Genomic DNA, 21,700 nt, shown 5'->3' on the forward strand with positions numbered 1-21,700 from the left:
ATACAAGTATCACATTAATTTATAAAGAACTAAAAGTAAATGATTTTAGGTATATTTTTAATTAAGTGGAACTTTAGAAAAATAAACATTTTATACCTATTCATAATAGAGTTTTGGGTCAAATGAGTGTTATATAATATAATGGTCTTAAATTATGTATTCTAATAATATTGTATTGATAAGAATTGCTCCCCCAGCACAAGCTTTGCTTATATGGGGTGCTGCAATCTAATTTATACTATATTTTTCTATACAATGTATAACTGTTTATTTTGTAAAATATATATTTTATTATTATTACTTATAATTGTTTTATCACAAATAAATGTGTAGTGTAGAATTGGGTTAGAATAAAGCTTTTCAGCTCGATAAGTAAATGAATGAATAAGTAAACATAATTATATGATACTTGCATATTTGTGTTGTTAAATTACAATTATATTGGTATTAAAAACTAAAATTCTACTTCTGTTTTAAGGCGTAAAAAAGTAAAAAATACATAATTTTCACAGGAAAATGAAATATTATTGAAACAGAAACAAATATTAAAACATCCAAAACCAGTGTAACTCATCAAGCAGAAATGTATTTAATTCAAAAAGAAATTGAAGATTTAAAAAAAGAAGAATCCTTCCTAAGAAATCATCCTTTTGGTTACCATTCTCTTGAATCTAATAACATATTGTTTGAATTCTACTATTAGTACTTAAATTAAGTATTAGTACTTAAATCTATGTTTGATACAATTATTGATTTATGTTCAAAAATTAATTTTAGTTATTTTTATAGCTGGAAAGTTGAAAAATTCTGTCTTAAAGACCAAATTCTCATGATTTTAATACAATTAAGATTGAATTTAGCTTAGCCAGATTTAAAACTAGTGAATCCATTGTTGGTAGTACTATTTTAACATTAATTAGTGTTATTCATGACATTTTGTATGTTAACTTCAACCAAAATTATTGCTTGCCAGAATGTTTCAATAATTTTAAAAATTGTTGAATAACATTAGACTGTACTGAAATTTCATTCAATATTCCTAAACTACTACTGGACTAAATATTGACGGAAGTATAGTTCATATAAACATTAAAATACATTGAAAGGACTTATTGTAGTGGCTCCTAATGGTGTTATTACTTATGCTAGTAAATTGTATCCTGGGTCTACTTCACTTTCATTCTCATAACTTTTAAGAAGCATTTTTATGTGATACAATACACATACATAATTTATAAATGTTATATATATATATATATATATCTAAAATTATTAATAATATAATATATAGGGTAAAACACAGTTATATGCACCTTAAGAATTCGTTTTTGATAGTATTTGGAATATAACGAAATCGAACTGCAAATAATCAAATAAATATTATAATATCAAGATTGATATTGTAGTGGCCCAATTTAAATACGAATGCATCGTACCTCAATAAACAAAACTTTTAAACAATTATTGTCCATTAATAATAACCATCGGTAGCATCATGCCAATTTAGTTCTCTGGTGAGATATCCATCCACACAGTGTGAGCACTGGAGCAAAAATTCTTTGATTGTTATTGCTCCTGTAGCAAGTAGAGCTGTTGCATGCTTTATACGCAAGCTATTTAAAATAAATTTGAATTTAGTGTTTCGTGTTGTAGCCATTCCTGCTGCCAATTGATTAATCACAATATGCTGCTTAATGGATATATTTTTCAAGTGATCTAGGCGTACACAAAATTTGATTTCAGTTATTTATTTCCAAAGGACATTCATTTTAATTTAGTAATATTAATTAATCTACATCTACATACATTTACGATTTTAGTCATTGGTGTTAAACTAACAATTACTATTCATAAGGTGTTAGATTTATATGCTCTACAATCCTGCCAAATAGTATGCACAAAATATAGTTACTAAATTATTAAATAAAGTAAAATGTCTTATAACCTAGGTACATGGGTCATGGATACATAATACATATTATAAGTATATAGCTATTTCTGGGTTACTAGAAATATATATAATTCTAAGACTTGACTATTATTAATGAAAGCCAATTTTTATTTATTTTCAGATTCTAACAGAAATTGAAGAGATTTATACTATTTATATTTTGTATCCCCATGATAAACAATATTTTTTTTTTATATGAAAAATAAATCAAAAAAAACTTACCCAACATTCTCCACAAATTTGGGTGTGACACTTGAAAAGTCTGTTTAAGATTCGAATGGAAACTTTCCACATTATTGTTCGTTCGGCGTGGTTGGTTGTAAACCGAAAAACACTCTGGGCCTTTGCGAGTTAGCCAAAAACTATAAAATTGAAACTATTAGGTTGTATTGAGAACATTTTATTCTCCAATGATAATAAAACATATAACTCATGTGTATTATTATACTCAATTTACCTGGTAAAATATGTAAAAAATCTCGGTATCAAAACACTATTATTTTGGGCATGCATTTTTATGTCTTGAAAACCCTGCTCGATCTGATAAGCAGGCAATAGTGCTAATACTGCACACATTCTCAAGCACATTTTAGCTTCTCTGTGCTGTTGTACGTGGTTTGAGTAGCCCATCTTCTTTATATTTTTCTGCAAACTCTAAATAATTTATTTTTAATAATAAATTACTTTAATTATAATTAATGGGGAATGTTAAAATAAAATAAATGAAACAAGAAAAATGTCAAACCTGTACAAAATGAAACCAACACGAAGATACTGTCGCTTCAGGGTATACATCAGAGAAGACGTTGCGGAGTGCAGTTTCGAAGTCAATCGTGATTGTCAATGGTCTGACTTCGTGAAATTTACGAGAAAATCTTTCCAAAACTTTCTTATATGCAGCCTCAGTCTTTACTTCCATCAATACAAAGCATACAGGAACAGACTAGACAAATGCATGTAGGTAGTTTAATATTTGTAATTTATAAATTTAAATGAATGGTAATTAATAATTTTTTTTTACGTGATTTTGCAGGATCAAATGCAACATAAACAGTTGTCTACAATGAAGCATTGACGGCACTACTTTGAACGTTGCATCAGCGTGTAGTTCCGTGGCCCCCTGATGCACTACAGCACTAATGATTTCTTGGAACGTAAACATCCCGCTATACTTTCCATCATTGTCCACTATCCATTCCTGGTAAAAATTATAGTTGCATTGATACCTGTAAATGAGATATTTAAATTACAACAATCAATAATTTTTAATTTTATTAATATATAATCTTACCTATCAGTATTCATATCCAAGTATTCCCCTAACTCGCGTAATGTGGATGGTACTGCTGGACAAACACTTCTTCGTGACTGCCGAATGGAAGACTCCGCTGTAGGCCAACTATACACAAAAGCCGCATCCGGATTCCTATCAAATTTATGTTTCATAAAAATATTGTTTGCATTTAACAATTTTAAAATACATTATAAATTACCCATACCTAACTATTTCTTCATCATATATAACTTTTAGAGGCGTAGTCTCTGTCTTTGAAACTTCTTGCTCATTAAACATTGGACCATGAGCTTCATGAGTGTGAGATTTTTTAGCTATAATAGTGCCATTTTCCATTTGTATAGCTGTGCCTTTGCAGTACACATTAGGTGTAGCACAGATATAGTAACTGTAATAATTATGTTAGGGACAACATTTTAACTAACCATTTGTTATGTATAACTGTAATTTTTTAATAAAAAAAAAAATAATGAAAATTTGATCTTGACTTACCGTTTACCTCCACGAGTTTTATTTATTTTATAGTGAAATCCTTCGTGTTCCAATTCAAAAAAAAAAAATAAAACAAACAAGCAAGCAAAGCAAGGTAAAATAATTTTAATAAATTTTATTTAAATAAAAATGATCAAGTAAAATGGAATTGTATTTAAATGATCAAATGACAAGTACAAAAATGTAGAAACAAATTACGATGAATCAATATTTAGGTTGAATACACTGAATACAAATACTGTTGTATAACACTGCCGTCATAAGTAAAAACGCCTCTAGTTGAACGATTTTGAGGAAAACGCGTTTTTGTGATTTGTATTTTTATAAAATCATAACATCTTGTACATTATAATTATTTAATTACTTCGAAATTAGTCTAGACGTCTAGACGTCGTACCCGCATATTGTGTTGTCTCTGTCTTACTCAAAAACGTGTTGGCACGGGGAATAAACCGAGAAGGTTACATAACTAAGAAACGAAATTTTCACCACGTGAAAAGAACTTTAGCTGTGCAATATCGTTTTTATTTTTTCGATATCACTTATACGAAAAAAGTTCTTATTGTTTCAAAATCCTTTATTTTTCAAACTTTAATAACCTAACCGATAACGAATAAATAAAATCGATATTACATAGCCAAAGTTCTCTTTTTCGGTTCTTACCCACGCAAAACAGTTTTTGCTATGTTGTACATTTGTCAATTATGGACTAAAAAATATAATTGGTATATTCCAACTCTTCAATAAATATTTTGAACATTATATGGTGTATACAAAATGTCCATATTCAGTTAAAATAGCATGTAGATTGATTGTATCGTCTTGTAATCTTCGAGGCTCAATGCAGTGACACCTCTAGATCAAATTTATGTTCTCAAAAAAACCGTGTATCGTGTTTAAGTTTGAGAAATTAGAAAAACAAAATTTCTCGTCAATTTTTTTTTTGAATAATTCAAATATTGAACACTTTATTTACCTACTTAATAATTGAGATAAAAAAACTATTACTGGCTATCAAATGATCTAGGTACGCTTCTGCTTCGATCCTCGAAGGTTTCATAACGATAGGACTTTTATTGAAGAATTTAAGCTTTTAGATAGGTTTTTCAATTTCGTATTATATCGAAAACCTAAGTCATTCAATATAAGTTCTATCGTTATGAAACCTTCAAGGACCGAAGCAGAAGCGTACCTAGATCATTTGATAGCCAGTAATAGTTTTTTTATCTCAATTATTAATTAGGTAAATTACGTGTTCAAAATTTGAATTATTCAAAATAAAAATTGGCGGGAAATATTGTTTTGCTAATTTCTCAAACTTAAATACGATACACGGTTTTTTTGAGAACATAAATTTGATCTAGAGGGGCCACTGCATTGAGCCTCAAAGATTACAAGACGATACAACCCATATTGAAGGTACTAGTACTTCAAAATGTATATCCAATGTTGTGTTGTTTGCTCAAATATATATATTAGAGTGTATTGACCTATTATTTTATAGGTTTTAATTTGTTATTCTTATATACCTATCGATTTATAATAATACATAATGAGCTACACGCCTACTAAAATAAATGCGAAAAAAAGTTCAAAATATTTATTACTTAAAATGTTATACAGACGTATACTATAAGAAAACGTCTGGTTATACGAATAATCACTTAATGTATTTTTCAACTTTTTGCTACTCCGATTACGGGCGAAAAAATGATCGCACGTATTTCGACCATAGACCATTTTAGTAATCACTGTATCTTATGAAAAAACCAGTCTGTTTTTGTTCATGTACAAAATGTATCTGAACCACTCAGAACCCCCTGCAAAAAAGTTCTAATGCTGTGCCTGATAGTTATTAACATAGCATAGTGTGTACTGAAATAATTCAGATTTGTTTGTTTAATTAATATAAGTAGTATTAAAACAATTTTGTTAATTTAACACAAGAAATCGATAATATTTTTAATAAAATTAACTTAAACTATAAACTCAGTGGTTTATTTTATTATGATTGCTTCTAACAGTAATTCAAGAAAGATAATGTGTTTAGTGGTGCAAATGTATGTCTTCTTGCCAATTATAAAATATTAGGTTGCTGAGTAGGTATAATATTACATATAAATAATAATGTTTATTTTAGTGGCAGTAAAAAATCTGTATGAGGGATACATTTCCAATTTGTTCTACACTTGTGGGCTGTGTCATTATAACTCAATATTTTTGTGATATTAAAAATATTTTGAAGTACGGCCTGCAAATGAGTGTGGTGGTAGGGTAGTGGTAATAGTAATCTATGCATAATAAGCCGTCTAAAAACACAAATATCACAAATTTGATACAATCAGAATTCAATTAAAAGTTTAAAATTAAATGTCATACCCAAAACACGTATTATAAGATGTTACAATCAATAGGTATTAGGTAGGTACGTCGGTAGTATACAACTTAAGCAATTATTATATTAATTTATTTATTTTTAAGTTAGTATTGCTAACTTGTAGTTATAATTTATAAGCAGTAGTTAGGTTTTTAGATATTTTATATTAAGATTTTTGTATTTGTATGTTGAAAATGCTGTTATTTAATTTTTAAATATTCGAAAAATTTATGTCTCTCTGTTATCAAAATCTGTAATTCTGTTCCAGCCACAACCCGACAACCGTGGTATATACATAGATAATAAAGATATCTTTATTATCTATGGGTATATAGCACGATTTAAGATATACAGTATATATAGTATATTATTTTAAATCGTGGTATATAGTTTAAATAAAATATAATTATTATCAAATAATATAATAATTATCATTCAGTGGAACAATGATGAAACCTCACATACAAAAATATAATTTTAAGAAATTAAATGTTGGCAACACATTTTATGCCGCCGTCTTTCAACCCAGGTCTTTATCATTTTATATTTTCAACTATAATATCTTATCACGAATATTTGTTGGCTAAAATATGGTTCTGCGTAAAAATTTGTCGGCTAAAATACGGTTCGGGGTAAATAATTGTCGGCTAAAATACGGTTCGATGCAAATATTTTTCGGCCGTAATATTTGTCGGCTAAAATACTGTCGGCTGTAATATTTGTCGGCTAAAATACTGTCGGTTGTAATATTTGTCGGCTAAAATACTGTCGGTCGTAATATTTGTTGGCTAAAATACTGTCGGCCGTAATATCTGTCGGCTATAATACTGTCGGATTTAATATTTTCGGCTAAAATATAGCCCCTCTGAAACTCTGAATATAGTAATTGTTTTACAACGGACCAATTTAGTTTGTCTAGCCCCGATGCTAGTGTGGGCATTGCAATTTTTGAAATATTTAGCTTTATGGCTTCAATTTTTAGGTTGTGAATTGAAGATTTTAGGTCTTCATATTTAGGCTTGTGATAGTGTAATACTTTTGTTATTAAATGAAATATAGTTTTATGATTGCTGTTTATAGGTATGGTGTTTCCCACATTTATCTTTTGTAATGCAAGTTGTGGTCTGGTGTCACCGTATACTTTGCATATTAAATTTGCTATACCCTTATTCATTTTGAGGTCAGTAGATATACAGTGTGCTATAGCGAAGTTATCTGGGCAATTAAATATGTTACTTTTTACTTCTATAATATTATCGGTATTATTTATACAGTTTATCGCGTTTATGTAGTTAATTTTTAGCTGAATGTTTAAATTATTATTTAGAATAATATTATTGTCTTTAAAATCGATTAAGGCATTGTTTTTTATTAAAAAATTATTTCCTAGTATTATTGCGCTAGATAGATTTTTGACAACGTAGGTTTCTACATCGAAGTTGCATTTGTTAATTTTGATTTTGATTTTTGTTAAACCTGCCACGCATAGTGGTTTATTATGTGGTCCTGATAGGTGTATAGTGCTTGGCGTTATTGTATATTCTAAGGGTAATAATTCTTGTCGAATACAACATATGTTTGCCCTCGTGTCAACTGTTATTGGTAAAGTGATATTATTGAATTCAGCTTCGATGTAAAGGGCATCGGGTGAACAATTAATTTTATTTATTTGTTGATACGAGGATGCTGTAATTGAAGGTGAACAATTATCAGCCATGTTTAACCTTGCATTTAGTTTTTTGACTTGTTAATGTATAGATTACAATTGTTAGCGGTATGCCCGAATTTATTACAAATTTGACACATTGATGGGCGTGGTTTATTTCTAAAAAAAAATTTATCTTCTGAGTGATTAGTTTTGGAGCAGATTGAGCATTGTTTTTTTTGAATGTTAAAATCATTATAATTATATGGTGAATAGTTTATTTGTGACGTATTGTTTATCGGATTTGATGGGTGATATGATTGGTTATATGGTGTTGGATTCGTGTTCCAATCATAGGCGCAACTAGGTGGGGGCTTGGGGGGGCTAAGCCCCCCTAAATATTTTCATAGCCCCTCTGATAAAAAAAATTTTGAATCTCAGGATTTTGTAATTTTTGTGATAAAATGTATTAAATTTTATCATCTATATCTATAATCTCAATATTTAAACAAAATAATTATTAAGTTTGAAAATTATTTGTTATTCAGTGTAACTATAAAAAGTGTATAACAGGGTTTTTCCACATGACTTTGTATTTTCGTCAACAGCTCTATCAGCTGCTAACATTTGAGTATCTCATGAACCATTATATTGTTGTACACTTGTACAATGTACAGTTTTACAACACGTGAACACGGTGACCGACGCCCGTAGCCTGTTGCCCGTATTATATATTTTATTTTATCAGAAATCAATCGTATTATATTTTATTCATTAACAACCTCGTGGGACGTGAATCTTTCAAAAGTGTGAATTCTTATTATTTTAACGCTTATTATAAATAAATATTTTTTTAGATTCTGAGTGAAACGATGAATGTATTGATTTTACAATGATGTGTGTTTTTTTTTTTATTTTTTTTTTTATTTTTTTTTTTTGTGTCTGTGTACACGATAAGTAGTCGAAATAATGCTTCGATTTTCGACTTCAGTATCTTGTTCGATGGGAAAGTGAATATCGTTGGTGCATTGGGGAGGTCAAAATTTTAATTTCCCAGTAGTTTTCAAAAGCGATGTGAAAAACAAAAGAAAAATTAAGGAAAAACGGGAATTTTTACGCAAAATCGATTTTTAACAAAATCGATTTTGGTTATTGGTGTAACTCTAAAACAAATGACCGTAGATGCATGAAATTTTCACTGGTTGTTTATATTTGCATTTTCTATACACAATACAATTTTGAAAATAATTTGACTTTTTTTGAACTGTTTACGGACATTGTCAGTTATCAGTTTTTTTAAATTTTTTTTCTATAAATATCAATAAAATTTTATTTATTGGGTAAAAAAGCTTGAAAATTTAATAGAAGGCTCCTAGGTTATTGTTTCAAAGGCAGATGAAAAAAATTAAAAATCCTTAGTCACAGTTTTTTTTTATACACGTTTAAAGTTCAAATTTTGACAAAATACGGAAAATCACGAAAAATAGCAAATTATTTTGATGAGAATTCATAAAAATTTTTCTTTTTAAATCTAAGATTTGAAAATGTAATATAAGATTACTCATAAGTTTGTCTACCTTTATCAAAAAAAAAATGTCTAGAAGAAACTTAATTTAAATTTTTATGAGCGTCTGAAATTTATATTTTTACAACATTTGATATTTACTCGATTTCTCATGTAACAATTTTCTTATTTTATTGTAATTAAAAAACGAATGACTGTAGATACTTGAAAATTTCACTGAATGTTTATATTAGCATTTTCTATACACCATAAAATGTTGAAAATATTTTGACTCTTTTTGAGCTGTCTACGGACATTGTCAGTTTTCAATTTTTTTAGTTTTTTTTTCTATAAATATCAATAAATTTTTATTTGTTGGGTAAAAAAGCGTGAAAATTTAATATAAGGCTCCTGATATATCGTTCTAATAGCAGTTGAAAAATATTAAAAATACATATGCACAATTTTTTTTTATAAGCATTTAAAGTTCAAATTTTGACAACATTTATCAAATTTATAATTTATTAATTATTTTCTGGTTAAAAATGTATAAAATGTTTAACTTTTATGGCTAAAGATTGAAAATTTAAAACAAGGCTCCGAGTAAATAGGTTATATATAAATTACTTTATTCACAATAATATCATCAAATATACTTGGTAAAATCATAGGCTGACTGACCGTTTTCGCTCAGAATCGTTTTTCTTATACAATGATATTATATCATTGAATTCAAATTTAACACCATCCATTACAGTGACCCACTTGTAACCTACTGTACAGCAGAGCAACATCCACTTATCCACCTTTTTTACTTTTTATTCTATTTATTTAATATGGAAAAACGTGACATTTTTAACATTTTCAAATTCAATAAGTCTAAATCTAACACTCCGACAACGGCGACAAGTACACCAGAAAATGATCAAAATATTGATAATCCTACAACATCAAGTGCTTTTAACGACATTATTTTAATTTCGGAGACTGCAGATAATTCTAGTGCTGATATTCACAACAATGTAGCTTATTCCGGAGACACATTTAATGATGATCTAGGTGATTTAGTATCTGGACCGAATAGACCAATACAAAAGGTAAATATTAAATTACATTTGGTACTTAGTAGTTAGTACAAACATTAGGTACAATTGCTTATAACTATTATTTATTAATTTAAAAATTATAACAGTGCTGCAATGAGTAATGACTAATGACTAATTATCATATTTGAATTTTTCATAAGTATATTGAATTTTAATATCGTTTATTATGGCTTTTGCTTTGCTTAGGAATATCCAAAATCAAAATTTGGTTCACAAAATCGCGCATTTTCATCTTCTTATTATGCTAATTTTGAGTGGTTAGAGTATAGTATCAAGAAAAATGCTGTATTTTGTTATGCTTGCCGCATGTTTGCAAACAATTTTGGTTATACTGAAGATACATTTATCAAAACTGGGTTTAATAATTGGAAAAAAGCAAGTTCTTCTAATTCATAATCTTATACCTATTACTCAGTAATTAGATATGTCATATGTGACATCTATTACAATCATTTTATTTTTTTAATTAAAACAATTTACAGATATCTTCAAAATTAGCGTCTCATGCTGGTACTAAAATACATGTACAAAGTACTGTAAGATTGTCTGAATATGTATTCAGTAAAAAGTCAGGGTCTGTTTTATCAAAAATGTGTACAGCCAATAAAGTTTTAATAGAAAAAAATAGAAAATATGTATCTCAGTTAATAGATATAGTTTTATACCTGAGCAAACAAGGAATTGCATTTAGAGGTCACGAAGAATCATTTAAATCAACAAATAAAGGTTATACATTTGAATACTTCTCACTTTTAAATTAAATTACTTGAAAATATTACTTAGTTAAAATAAAAATTTTATAATATCTCAATTTATTTATGTAACCTACTTCTTTAGGAAATTTTAAAGAAATGTGTGAACTATTTGCCAAACACCTTCCAAGTTTCAACGAAATACATGAGAGAAAAATAAACTTAACTAGTTGGCAAATTCAAGAAGATATAATTGACATCTGTGCAAACTTAGTAAACAAAGAAATATTTAAACAGATAACGGAAACGGGTTTTTTTTGCAATAATGTGTGATGAAGCAAGGTATGCTAATAATTACCTACTAACAACTCTATGTAACAGGTACTTCTTGAAAACTTTATATAATTTATCAATGTTCATATTTTTTTTAAACATAGATGTTTTAAAGAAGAGCAGCTTTCAATTTGTGTGAGATATTCAGTTAAATTTCAAGTTTTTGAACGCTTTTTGGGATTTGTAAATGTATCAACTGGGCAAGACGCTAGTCACATAGTTTCAGCCATATTTTATTTTTTTGAAAAGCATAAAGTTGATATGAATGCTGTTAAGATTATTGCACAGTCATATGATGGTGCAAGTGTCATGTCAGGGCATCTTAATGGAGTCCAATCAAAAATTAAAGACTTTTATCCATGTGCTATTTACACCCACTGCATGGCACACCAACTAAACTTAATTGTTGTTGATACGTGTAAAAATATTAAGGTAAGCCTATGATACTTAAATTTATAAATATTATTAATTTTAAACTACATAGATGATAGATTGTCATTGTTTCTTAGGGAGCTCGTACAATATTTAACGTACTTGAAGCTGTATATGTCCATTTTTCAAGACCTTTAAATAATTCAAAGTTATGTGACATTCAATCTAAATTAGGTTTAAAAAAAGGCAATATGTTAAGAGTATGCGATACTAGATGGGTTTGCAGGTACAAAAATTGCGAGGCTATGTTAAATAATTTTAATGCAATTGTTAAATACCTTGAAAATGAAATTGATGAACAATCTGATAAAGATATTGCTCAAGCTATTGGTAATAAATTAATAACATAATAACTGTTCAATTTAATAATTATAAAATAATTAAAATTTTTTAGGCATATTAAGTTCTATACAGAAATGTGAATTCATTATTTTTCTTATTATTCTTAAAGATGTATTGAGTATAATGAACATATTAAGTAATAGTTTACAAAGTAAAACAGCAACACTTGGTAAATCTAAAAATATTATTGAGTCCGTTATAAAAACATTTGAAACATCAAGAACAGATGAGGAATTCCATAATGTTTGGAAAAAAATAGTTAATTTTGCTGATGAAAATAATATTAACTTACAAATTCCAACTATGGGTAATTATATTTGTATATTAAATAATGTTTATTTTAAAAGTAATTCAATTTATATTTCTGTTTAAATTTGTAATAAAAGGATCCAAACGTCAAAGAAGAGAAACTCAAAATCTTCATGATTATGTGGTGTTTGTAACTACTGGAGCAGAAAATGAAGTAGTAGATTCAAACACTACGGTTGAAATATACTGGCAAAGAGTAGCCTACATGCCTATTATTGATTCTATTGTAAGACATCTCAAGTATAGATTCTCCAAAGAGAGTTTACTTATGGCAAGCTCTGTTGAAAGTTTTATTAAAATGGATTTTGTTGAAAGTTCATATTTTATAAATCATTACAAGGTTAATATTACATTTTTTGATAATATTTTTTTCTAAATAATTTTATTGTGATTTTAATTGTTTTAGGATGTTTTAATGATAGATATTCATGCTTTAAAATCAGAAATGAATGTAGCAAGAAATTGCATGATTACCATAAAACCGGATTTTGATATTAATGACATTAGCAAAGTGATCGAAAAACATGTTTATCCCAATCTTTATAAGTTACTGCAAGTAGCAATAAGTATTCCAATAAGCTCAGCCACTTGCGAACGATCGTTTTCTTCCATGAGGCGTATCAAAAATTGGTTACGAACCAGTATGCTTCAAGACCGTTTCTCTAATTTGGCAGTTCTGAATATTGAGAGAGATATTGTTAACTCATTGAATAATGAAGACGTTTTAGATATGTATTGTATTAAAGACAGAAAATTTGTATTAAAATAAAAATAAAACTAGAGTCGAATTTGTACACCTATATGTATTATTAACGTAAATTATGGTGAATACGGGGGTGTGGGGGGCGTAGCCCCCGCGGGTCTGTGTTGTCTTGGTACTTTTAGCCCCCCCAAAATATAAGCTCTAGTTGCGCCTATGGTTCCAATATGGTGTATTGTTATATAATGTATTATATGTTTGAGGTTCTTGTGTACGCCATTGTTGATTGTTAAGTTTGTTTTGATTTTGTTTATTGTTGAGTGTGTGTTAATTGTTTTGTTCTATGTTATTTTGGTGTTGTTTATAAGTTGGCCACACATCATTTTTAAGTTATTTAATTCTTCACGTAATTTATCTAATTCATTTTCTTTTGTAGTTTTATTTGTGTTAATTTGTTGGAGTTTAGATTTTATTATTTCTGTTTCGAAATCAAGTGAAGTTTTAGGAGTGTCACCTGTTATCATAAATTCGACCATTTCATATTTCCGCACGTTACTTTTTAATTCTGTTAAATTTTCATTTCCCATTATTCCTATGTATCGTGCTATGGAGGGTTTTAAGCCTTTCATTATACTGCGGACCATTTCCTCTTGTGACATTTTACTATCAATGCGCCTACATAATGATTCAGCATCGTTAATGTAAGATACCGTGTGTTCGTCTGGGAGCTGTTTACGTTTTTCTAACATTAGTCGGAGCATATCGGTCTGTGCTATTGGTTCGAATTCTAGCCTAAATTTTTTTTCTAGATCAGCCCATTTTAGGTCTTCACCACTATCTATTATGTTATCATAAAAAGTAAGGGCAGAACCTTCCAAAAATACAGGGATATATTGAGTTTTTTCGGCTTCAGTCCAACCATTTATGATGGCAGCTCTTTCATATTTTTTTAGAAAAGTGTCAATATTTTCAGAAATCGAACCTGTGAAATTGCTTGGTTTGAAATATGGTTTTTTATTGTCAGGCATGTTGTGTTTTATTATATTATCGTTAGATTTGTCAATTGGTTCCGAGATAAATGTTATATTAGTTATTTGTGTATCGAAATCGTCTGAAATGGCTTCCCCCTTTAAATATTTTTGTAGTCTAGCTTTTAGTTCTGGAACCAAACCAGTTGTTATTTTATTAGGTGTCTTCTAGATAATTCAATAATTAATTTTTCTTTATTACATTTATTTATCCAACTTGTTGAGATAGCGGTAAAATCGATATCTGGGAATTTAAAATTATCCTGGTGGGTTTGGTCGGATTTTTGCATATGTGAGATTTATTATTAAATATATTAGAAGAATAATATAAAAATACAAAAATTTTATTTATGGAGAGTTTTTTTCTAGATTTTTTTGTTAATTGAAAGGTTGATGAAAAGCCAATTGGATTTTATTTAATATACTGATATAAAAATGTGATCAATAGTTATTTGTATTAGTGTTGATTGATTATGATTTGTTTTCTTATGATGAATTATATCTGTATATATATTATATATACTAAATAATTATGTTATTTTTGTTAATTTCTTTTAAGGCTAAATTAATAAAATCTCGTAGTAAGTGTTTGTATGATAATGCATGTATAATATATAATTATAATGTTTTTGATTTGATAAAGTAATTGTGAATTGTTATAAAACTATATATTCGAGCTAGGTATACTTTTTTATTTAGTGATTAAATTAGTTAATTAGACTATTCATAAAATAATTGATTTTTTTAGTTGATTTTGTGAATAATATATCAGTCTATTAAATAATTAAAAAAAAAAAAGGAAATTTAGTTTGTTTTTTTTTTTATTATAATAAAATAACGACACCTAATGTATATTGTGTATAGTATTATATTATGTAAAATAAAAAAAAAATAACATATATTTTTTCGTTTTAAATATATATTTTTTATTGAATTTTAATTTTAAGTTATTAAATAATTGAATTTTGTTTTATCTAAAATAAATGAGTCTTACTTTTTATAAATAAATTAAAATAGGTATTTACTCTAAAAATTGAATAAAATAAATTATTATTATTATACTATATTATATTATAAATAAAATATTACTTTAAATTTAATATAATAATCTTATGAATGTATTTATTTATTTCTTTTTTTGGTAGATTATATTATTATGTTTTAAGAAGAAATAGGAGCAACTGCGGAACCAACAATAGGTAATACCGATACTATATCATCTGATATTGTATCTCCCAATACCAGTGGTAAACAACAGGGTACAAAACAACGACGCTCGGTCAAAACAAAAAAGGTTGATGAAGATGAAGATTCTCAGCTTATCAAAGAGTCTTTTGAAATTTTAAAATCGTCTGTTGACGTAATGAGTAACCCATATAACAGTTATGGACAGTACATTGGTTGCATACTGGTTAAAAGGGCATTTTCAAATATTTTGTTCAATGCCGATATGGGGATGTTGTCATACACCAATACGGAGCCACAGTACTTTATGCCCGATGCACCCCCTCAACGATATGGAAGCTCAAGCTCGGCAGAATATAGTATATCACATGGGTCACCCTGGACCACAAGTACACAGCACTCCGTGTATGACTCAAACCTTGGGTCCTCCCAAACTCCGACTCCATCCTCGCAACCAACTGTTTCCCAGTTGCTTCCATCAACAACTGATGAAACACCGCAAGACCAGAACAACCCAGAAACGAGCAATTTATTATTTAAAATGTAATTATTAAAATTTTAAAATATAATTTTACATTTTTTTTTTTATTAACTATAAAGTTATATGAAATTTGAAAACATAATTTTACATTTTTTTTTTCATTAACTATTAAGTTATATGAAGTTAGTTTTTTTTTTTTGAACACTACCCAGAAAGAGGCAATTTATTATTTAAGATGTAATTATTAAAATTTGAAAACATAATTTTACATTTTTTTTTTTATTGACTATTAAGTTACATAAAGTTAATTTATTTTTTTGAACACTTTAATTTTAAAATAAAGAAATAATTAAATATGTAAACATACATACCTTAATATATTCTTGAAGTGACTCATTTATTGCATCACATACTTCTGGAATTATTCCAGATATTGTACTCTTTGAAATCCTGAATAGATATTGCAGACTTGTAAATGAATCACCTGTGGCAAGGAATCTCATTGTGAGAGCCAAACTTTCTCTTGCAGTTATTGCTTCTCTCATGTTAGTATCCATTCTTGTGATTTTTGGACAGACCAGTGAAGCAAGATATTTGAAATCCTCCAATGTCATACGAGTAAAATTTTTAATTATGTTATCAACAAGTTCGACTTGCATATCTTTCATAAGTCGATTGCCATACTGCAACCGTTGATGAAACAAATTTCTGCACCACCAACGTCGTTAACTTTGCATTTTTTCTTTTTTTTTCTTTTTTTTTTAAACTTGCATTGCAATAATAGCAAACCACGCAGCTGCAACTGGAGGTACTGGCGCCATCGTTGCCTCACATAAACTGATGGCTCACCCTGAATCACCTAGCTTCGCGCATCTGATACGCATCGTGTAAATAGTTAAAAGAATCAACATCCTCGCGAGGCAGCCTCGTAAATCTTGCCTCACGCATCAGATTCGCGTCGTGTAAACCCGGCTTTAGATACTCTTCTATGTTTAACATTAGGTATTGGTATCTGATATGCATTACATACATCGAGAACTTTATCACACAGTCTACAATATTCATCTTCATCACTTCTTAGACTTATTAAAGTGTTCTTTAATGCTTGAACAATTTTTACAGCAGATAACAAATTTAAATCACGAGTCTGTAATTTAGCTCTCACTATTTGAATTTGAGCCAAAAGAGGTTTCATCACATATAACGCAAAAATAAAGTTATAACTTTTCATTTGGTATATTATTCCATTTGCTTTTAGTCTGACATCAGATTGTGTTGTTGTTTTAGAAATTTCTATAAGACATTGTAACAGAGAATTATAATTTTTTTCTATTGCTGAAACTGCTTCAGATCGACAAGTCCATCTTGTAGTTGACAGAGACTTAAGCGTTTTCAATTTAATATTTGTTTCTTGGACAATACGTTCCAAAACAGCATGTCTACTAGGACTTCCTTCTATGAAGCTAAATATTAATTGGACACACCCAAAAAAATCAAATATCACACGGTTTTTAATACTCAAACAATCGACCAATACCAAATTCAAACAATGTCCATAACAGTGAACATATGAGATGTTTGGGTTAAGTTCTTTAACTTTTGCTTGTACGCCCTTAAATTTCCCTGACATTGCAGATGCTCCGTCAAAACAAACTGCTATCACTGACTTCCATTCAATGTTTAAATTAGATATTTGGATAGATAAGCTATTGAATATAGCTTCAGAAGTAACAGAAAGTAGACGTTGGAGACCAATGAAATGCTTTATTGGTTGGCACTTTTCTTCATCAAAGTACCTTATTATCACTGACATTTGTTCATGATGCCCTACATCTGAAGTCTCATCAGTCATGTTAGATACTGTCCGATTTTTTATTTTTGATTGAATTGTACGTTTCATAACATTATTTATGCATATTAATAAGTCATTTTGTATACGGTTGCTTAAATATTTTGCATTGAGGGCACCCTTCTCTAAATGATTTGCTAATACATTATCATACTTTTTTAAAACATCTATAAAATCCAGGAATAATCCTTTAGAAACAGAAGACATATTCTCATGATGACCTCTAAAAGGTTTCCCACTTTTTGCCAAACAAAGTGTTACATCAATCAATCGCTGCATTATACTTCGATTATGTTGTCGTTGTTTTTCTCTTTGACTAATTAATAATGTCTTACAATCATCAAGAACAATGTTAATAGATTTACCATTTAAAAAATCACTATGTGCTTTTACATTATGAATATGATTTTTTGTGTTTTGATGCATTTTAAATTTTGATGTAGCATTATTCCAATTTTTAAATCCTACTTGAGTAAATGCTAAGTCAGTATATCCCGCATTAAGTCCTGAAGATGCCACGAACACACGGCATGGAAAGCAAAATGCACGGTCAAGTTTGGGACTATATTCCAACCAATATACCTAACCTAACCAACTTAAATACCAGGACTTATTAAAACTTCTTAAAGTGTTTCCAAAGGATAAACTTCTAATATAGGACAGAAGGGTCCTTTCATTATTCTTTCTTTTTTTTCAAGCTGATACTTGGGTAATGCATTCACTGGATCACATGGGTCACATATTTTATCTGATAATACATAAACAATTCTATAGTAATAAAAATCTAAAATTTACTTTTATGTACACAAATTTAATAAAATAATATTTGATAATAGTTACCTGAAGTCAAGGAATTAATTTCACTGTCATTAGTATCACTAATAGAACTGGAAGGCAGATTTTTTCCATTTACATCTATAAAATGAAAAAATGGCAAAAATAATAAAATCATTTTTAACTATAGTAAATACATTTTTTTAATTTGTACCAAGTAACATTGTTAATTTATTTGTAGAATTTAAGGCATTGGTTATAACATTTGATTTATTATAAAATAATGATTTCTAGTGCAAATACATAAATAAAAGTAAGTAGATATTTTAGTTTTTAAATTTAAATTTCTAACCCTGATGATAGTTCAAATACAATAATTTAGAAACAAATTTATTATCATTAATTTCCAAAATTTTCATTTTTATACTAAATCTAAATAAATATTTAATAATACATGAACAATTCTATGAAAATAAAAATCTAAAATTTACTTTTATGTATAAAAATCTAATAAAATAATATTTTATAATAGTTACCTGTAGTCAAGGAATTAATTTCAGTGTCATTAGTATCACTAATAGAACTGGAAGGCAGATTTTTTTCATTTACATCTAAAATGAAAAAAATGGTAATAAAAATAACTGTGTAGGCAACCTATTGCAATTAACAGCATAACATCATATAACTTACCAGTTTTTATTTGTTTTGGTGATGAATGCTTAAAAAAGTTATACAAGGTTGTTGACATTATTTTTCGTGACATTTTAAATTTTATATCACGTAACTATAGTTAAATACTTAAATATACTGTTTACCTACTAAACTTCTTTATAATTAATATATTAAACACGCGAGTACACTACCCACCATAAAATAATTATTTTGCACTACGACTACGCTGACAGGGATTCTTACAGTAAACAACAACAGTCACTAATGTGTTCTATTATCAGTTATCACAATTAATAATAGTTATAAATAACTTTTGGTGTAGCCACTTTTACGATACCTAACTATCGACAATCGAGCCGCGATAACAGAAAACGATTTTAACCGTGTATCGTACATACCAGCCTGCTGCACTTACATGTGACCGCGGGCTTGAAAAAATTATAAATTTAAAAAATATTATTTATCTATCAATCTATTTCTAAAATGAACTCGCTGGGGGTGCAGTTGCATACCCTGTACCCCCCGTGTGCACGTCTATGATCTTATATGTGCGTTTCAAATAAAATTGTTTTAGTGCCATATGTTTTACTTTTATTTTAATAATACTAAATAATCAATTTAAAATGCAACTAACCTTTGTTAAATGCCAGGAAAAATTAAAACATAATGAAGATATACTTGAATGTTCAATATGTTAAGATATAACTCACTTTTATTTCGTTGGATATTCTGAGCAAAACTTTAAGAAAATGTCGAACAATACAAAAAATAGATTCACCTGTACAAACTGCAAAACTATTACATGCAAGTCTCCAAAATCAAACGCTGCTGAAATAAATTTTGGTTCTTCAATGGAAAAAAACATTGAAGAACTTATGAAGTCGGTATCGTTTATGAGCGCACAGTTTGATAATATTAGTAACAAACTTGATAATGTAATCATTGAAATAAAAAATATTAAAATTGAAAACGAGAAAATAGTAATAGAGAATAAACGTCTATCGGAAGAAGTTGATATCTTAAAATCAAAAATTGATGAAATAGAACAGTACAACTTAGGAATATCAGTGGATATTACTGGTATACCGAAAACTCAAAGTGAAAACTGTAAACAAATTGTTGAAGAAATTGGTAAGAAAACAAATACTGAAATTGATGTTATTGAAGCCTATAGAATAAACACGTCTATATCTAAACGCAGTTTAATTGTAGCAAAGTTAGCTAAACTTGAAATGAAAAAAAATTTAATTCGCAACGTGAAGTCCAATAAACTAACAACTCAAAAAATGAGTAATGAGTGGCACAAAGAAAATATTTATGCGAATGAGAGACTCACGAAACTCAGAATAACACTTTTTTATCAAACGAAAGTAGCTGCTACAACAAAAGAATACAAATTTGTCTGGGTGTCCAATGGAGATATTCTTGTGAGAAAAAATGAAAACTCAAAAATCGTAAAAATCAAGTCATCTCAAGACATCAATAATTTGTAGTTAGTACACATATAATTTTAGTAGGTACCGTTACAAATGAAATATATAATTTAAACTAAATGAATATGAATCTACCAAATATTGATCAAATATTAAAATTAAATAATATTAAATCAAATTATGTAGATTCCATAGGTATCATCACATTACTTGATGATACTTTCTCAATTTTTCAAATCAATATTAGTAGTATTAGTGTTCATTTTAATGATCTGACTATTTTATTAAGTTCTGTGAAAAATTATTTTAATATTATTGTACTGTGCGAAACATGACTTTTATATGATTATGAATTTAAATTAAATGGTTACAAAACTATAAATTCGTTAGGAACCTTAAATAAGAGTGATGGTGTTACTGTCTTAATTAGAGAATCAATAAATATATTAAAAATTGAAAAACAGGTCTTATTAAATTGTAATTCAATACAACTCATATTTAAAATTAATGAATTAATATTTTCACTAATATGCATATATAGATCGCCAAATGATAACTTGGAATCTTTTCTTACAGGCATAGACCTTTTTTTATCACGAATAAATAAACAACATATAAGTATTATTAGTGGAGATATCAATATTAATATAATGGAAAATACAAATATTAGTAATGATTATTTAAATATTATGACGATAAATGAATTTTTACCTTGTATAAATAATTTTACTAGAGTGACTAATCACTCGAAAACTTGCATTGATCATATTTTCATTAATAACATAGATTCTAATAAAATCAATTCATATATTTTAAGGTGCGATATAACAGATCACTATGCTACAATTTTGACATTATCCAATATTAATAACAACGAAAGTTACAATCATAATAACAATTTTTCAAATAAAATAGACTTTAATCATCTAAATTTATTAATTCAAACTGAAGATTGGTATGCTCATTTGAACAGTGACAAAGTAGATATTATGGTTGAAGTTTTCAATACTAAAATGAATGAATTCATAAAATACTCATCTATATCTAAAAATAATAATTACAAATCAAATAAAATGCGCAAATTAAAAGAATGGATTACAA

At 28.0% G+C, this 21,700-nt stretch overlaps 4 protein-coding genes and 1 pseudogene across 4 annotated transcripts in view; 2 read left to right on the forward strand and 3 right to left on the reverse strand.

Annotated features, from left to right (window-relative positions):
- The window catches only part of LOC132933354 (putative nuclease HARBI1), a 41,950-nt gene extending 25,420 nt beyond the window's left edge, over positions 1-16,530 (reverse strand). Inside the window, exon 1 of the mRNA XM_060999650.1 lies at positions 16,243-16,530. Coding sequence (XP_060855633.1) covers positions 16,243-16,530 — 288 coding nt within the window. The remainder of the gene's footprint in view (positions 1-16,242) is intronic.
- LOC132936783 (uncharacterized) lies at positions 1,472-3,397 on the reverse strand. The gene is made up of 6 exons (XM_061003549.1): positions 3,243-3,397; positions 2,973-3,177; positions 2,697-2,894; positions 2,409-2,605; positions 2,174-2,313; positions 1,472-1,716 (listed from the first exon to the last, which is right to left on the reverse strand). Exons 1-6 carry the CDS (start codon positions 3,395-3,397, stop codon positions 1,472-1,474), a joined length of 1,140 nt encoding a protein of 379 aa, XP_060859532.1.
- On the forward strand, positions 3,531-12,969 carry LOC132936790 (zinc finger MYM-type protein 1-like; annotated as a pseudogene).
- Positions 16,531-16,811: 281 nt separating the features above from the next.
- On the reverse strand, positions 16,812-18,146 carry LOC132933356 (SCAN domain-containing protein 3-like). The gene has a single exon (XM_060999651.1). The coding sequence runs from the start codon at positions 18,144-18,146 to the stop codon at positions 16,812-16,814; it is 1,335 nt and encodes a 444-aa protein (XP_060855634.1).
- A 1,769-nt stretch (positions 18,147-19,915) lies between these two features.
- Positions 19,916-20,659, forward strand: LOC132933357 (uncharacterized). Its single transcript, XM_060999652.1, has one exon. It carries the CDS (start codon positions 19,916-19,918, stop codon positions 20,657-20,659), a length of 744 nt encoding a protein of 247 aa, XP_060855635.1.
- Positions 20,660-21,700: the final 1,041 nt, after the last annotated feature.

This window comes from Metopolophium dirhodum, chromosome 1 (genome assembly GCF_019925205.1).
Source record: "Metopolophium dirhodum isolate CAU chromosome 1, ASM1992520v1, whole genome shotgun sequence".
Classification (NCBI taxonomy): Eukaryota; Metazoa; Arthropoda; class Insecta; order Hemiptera; family Aphididae; genus Metopolophium; species Metopolophium dirhodum.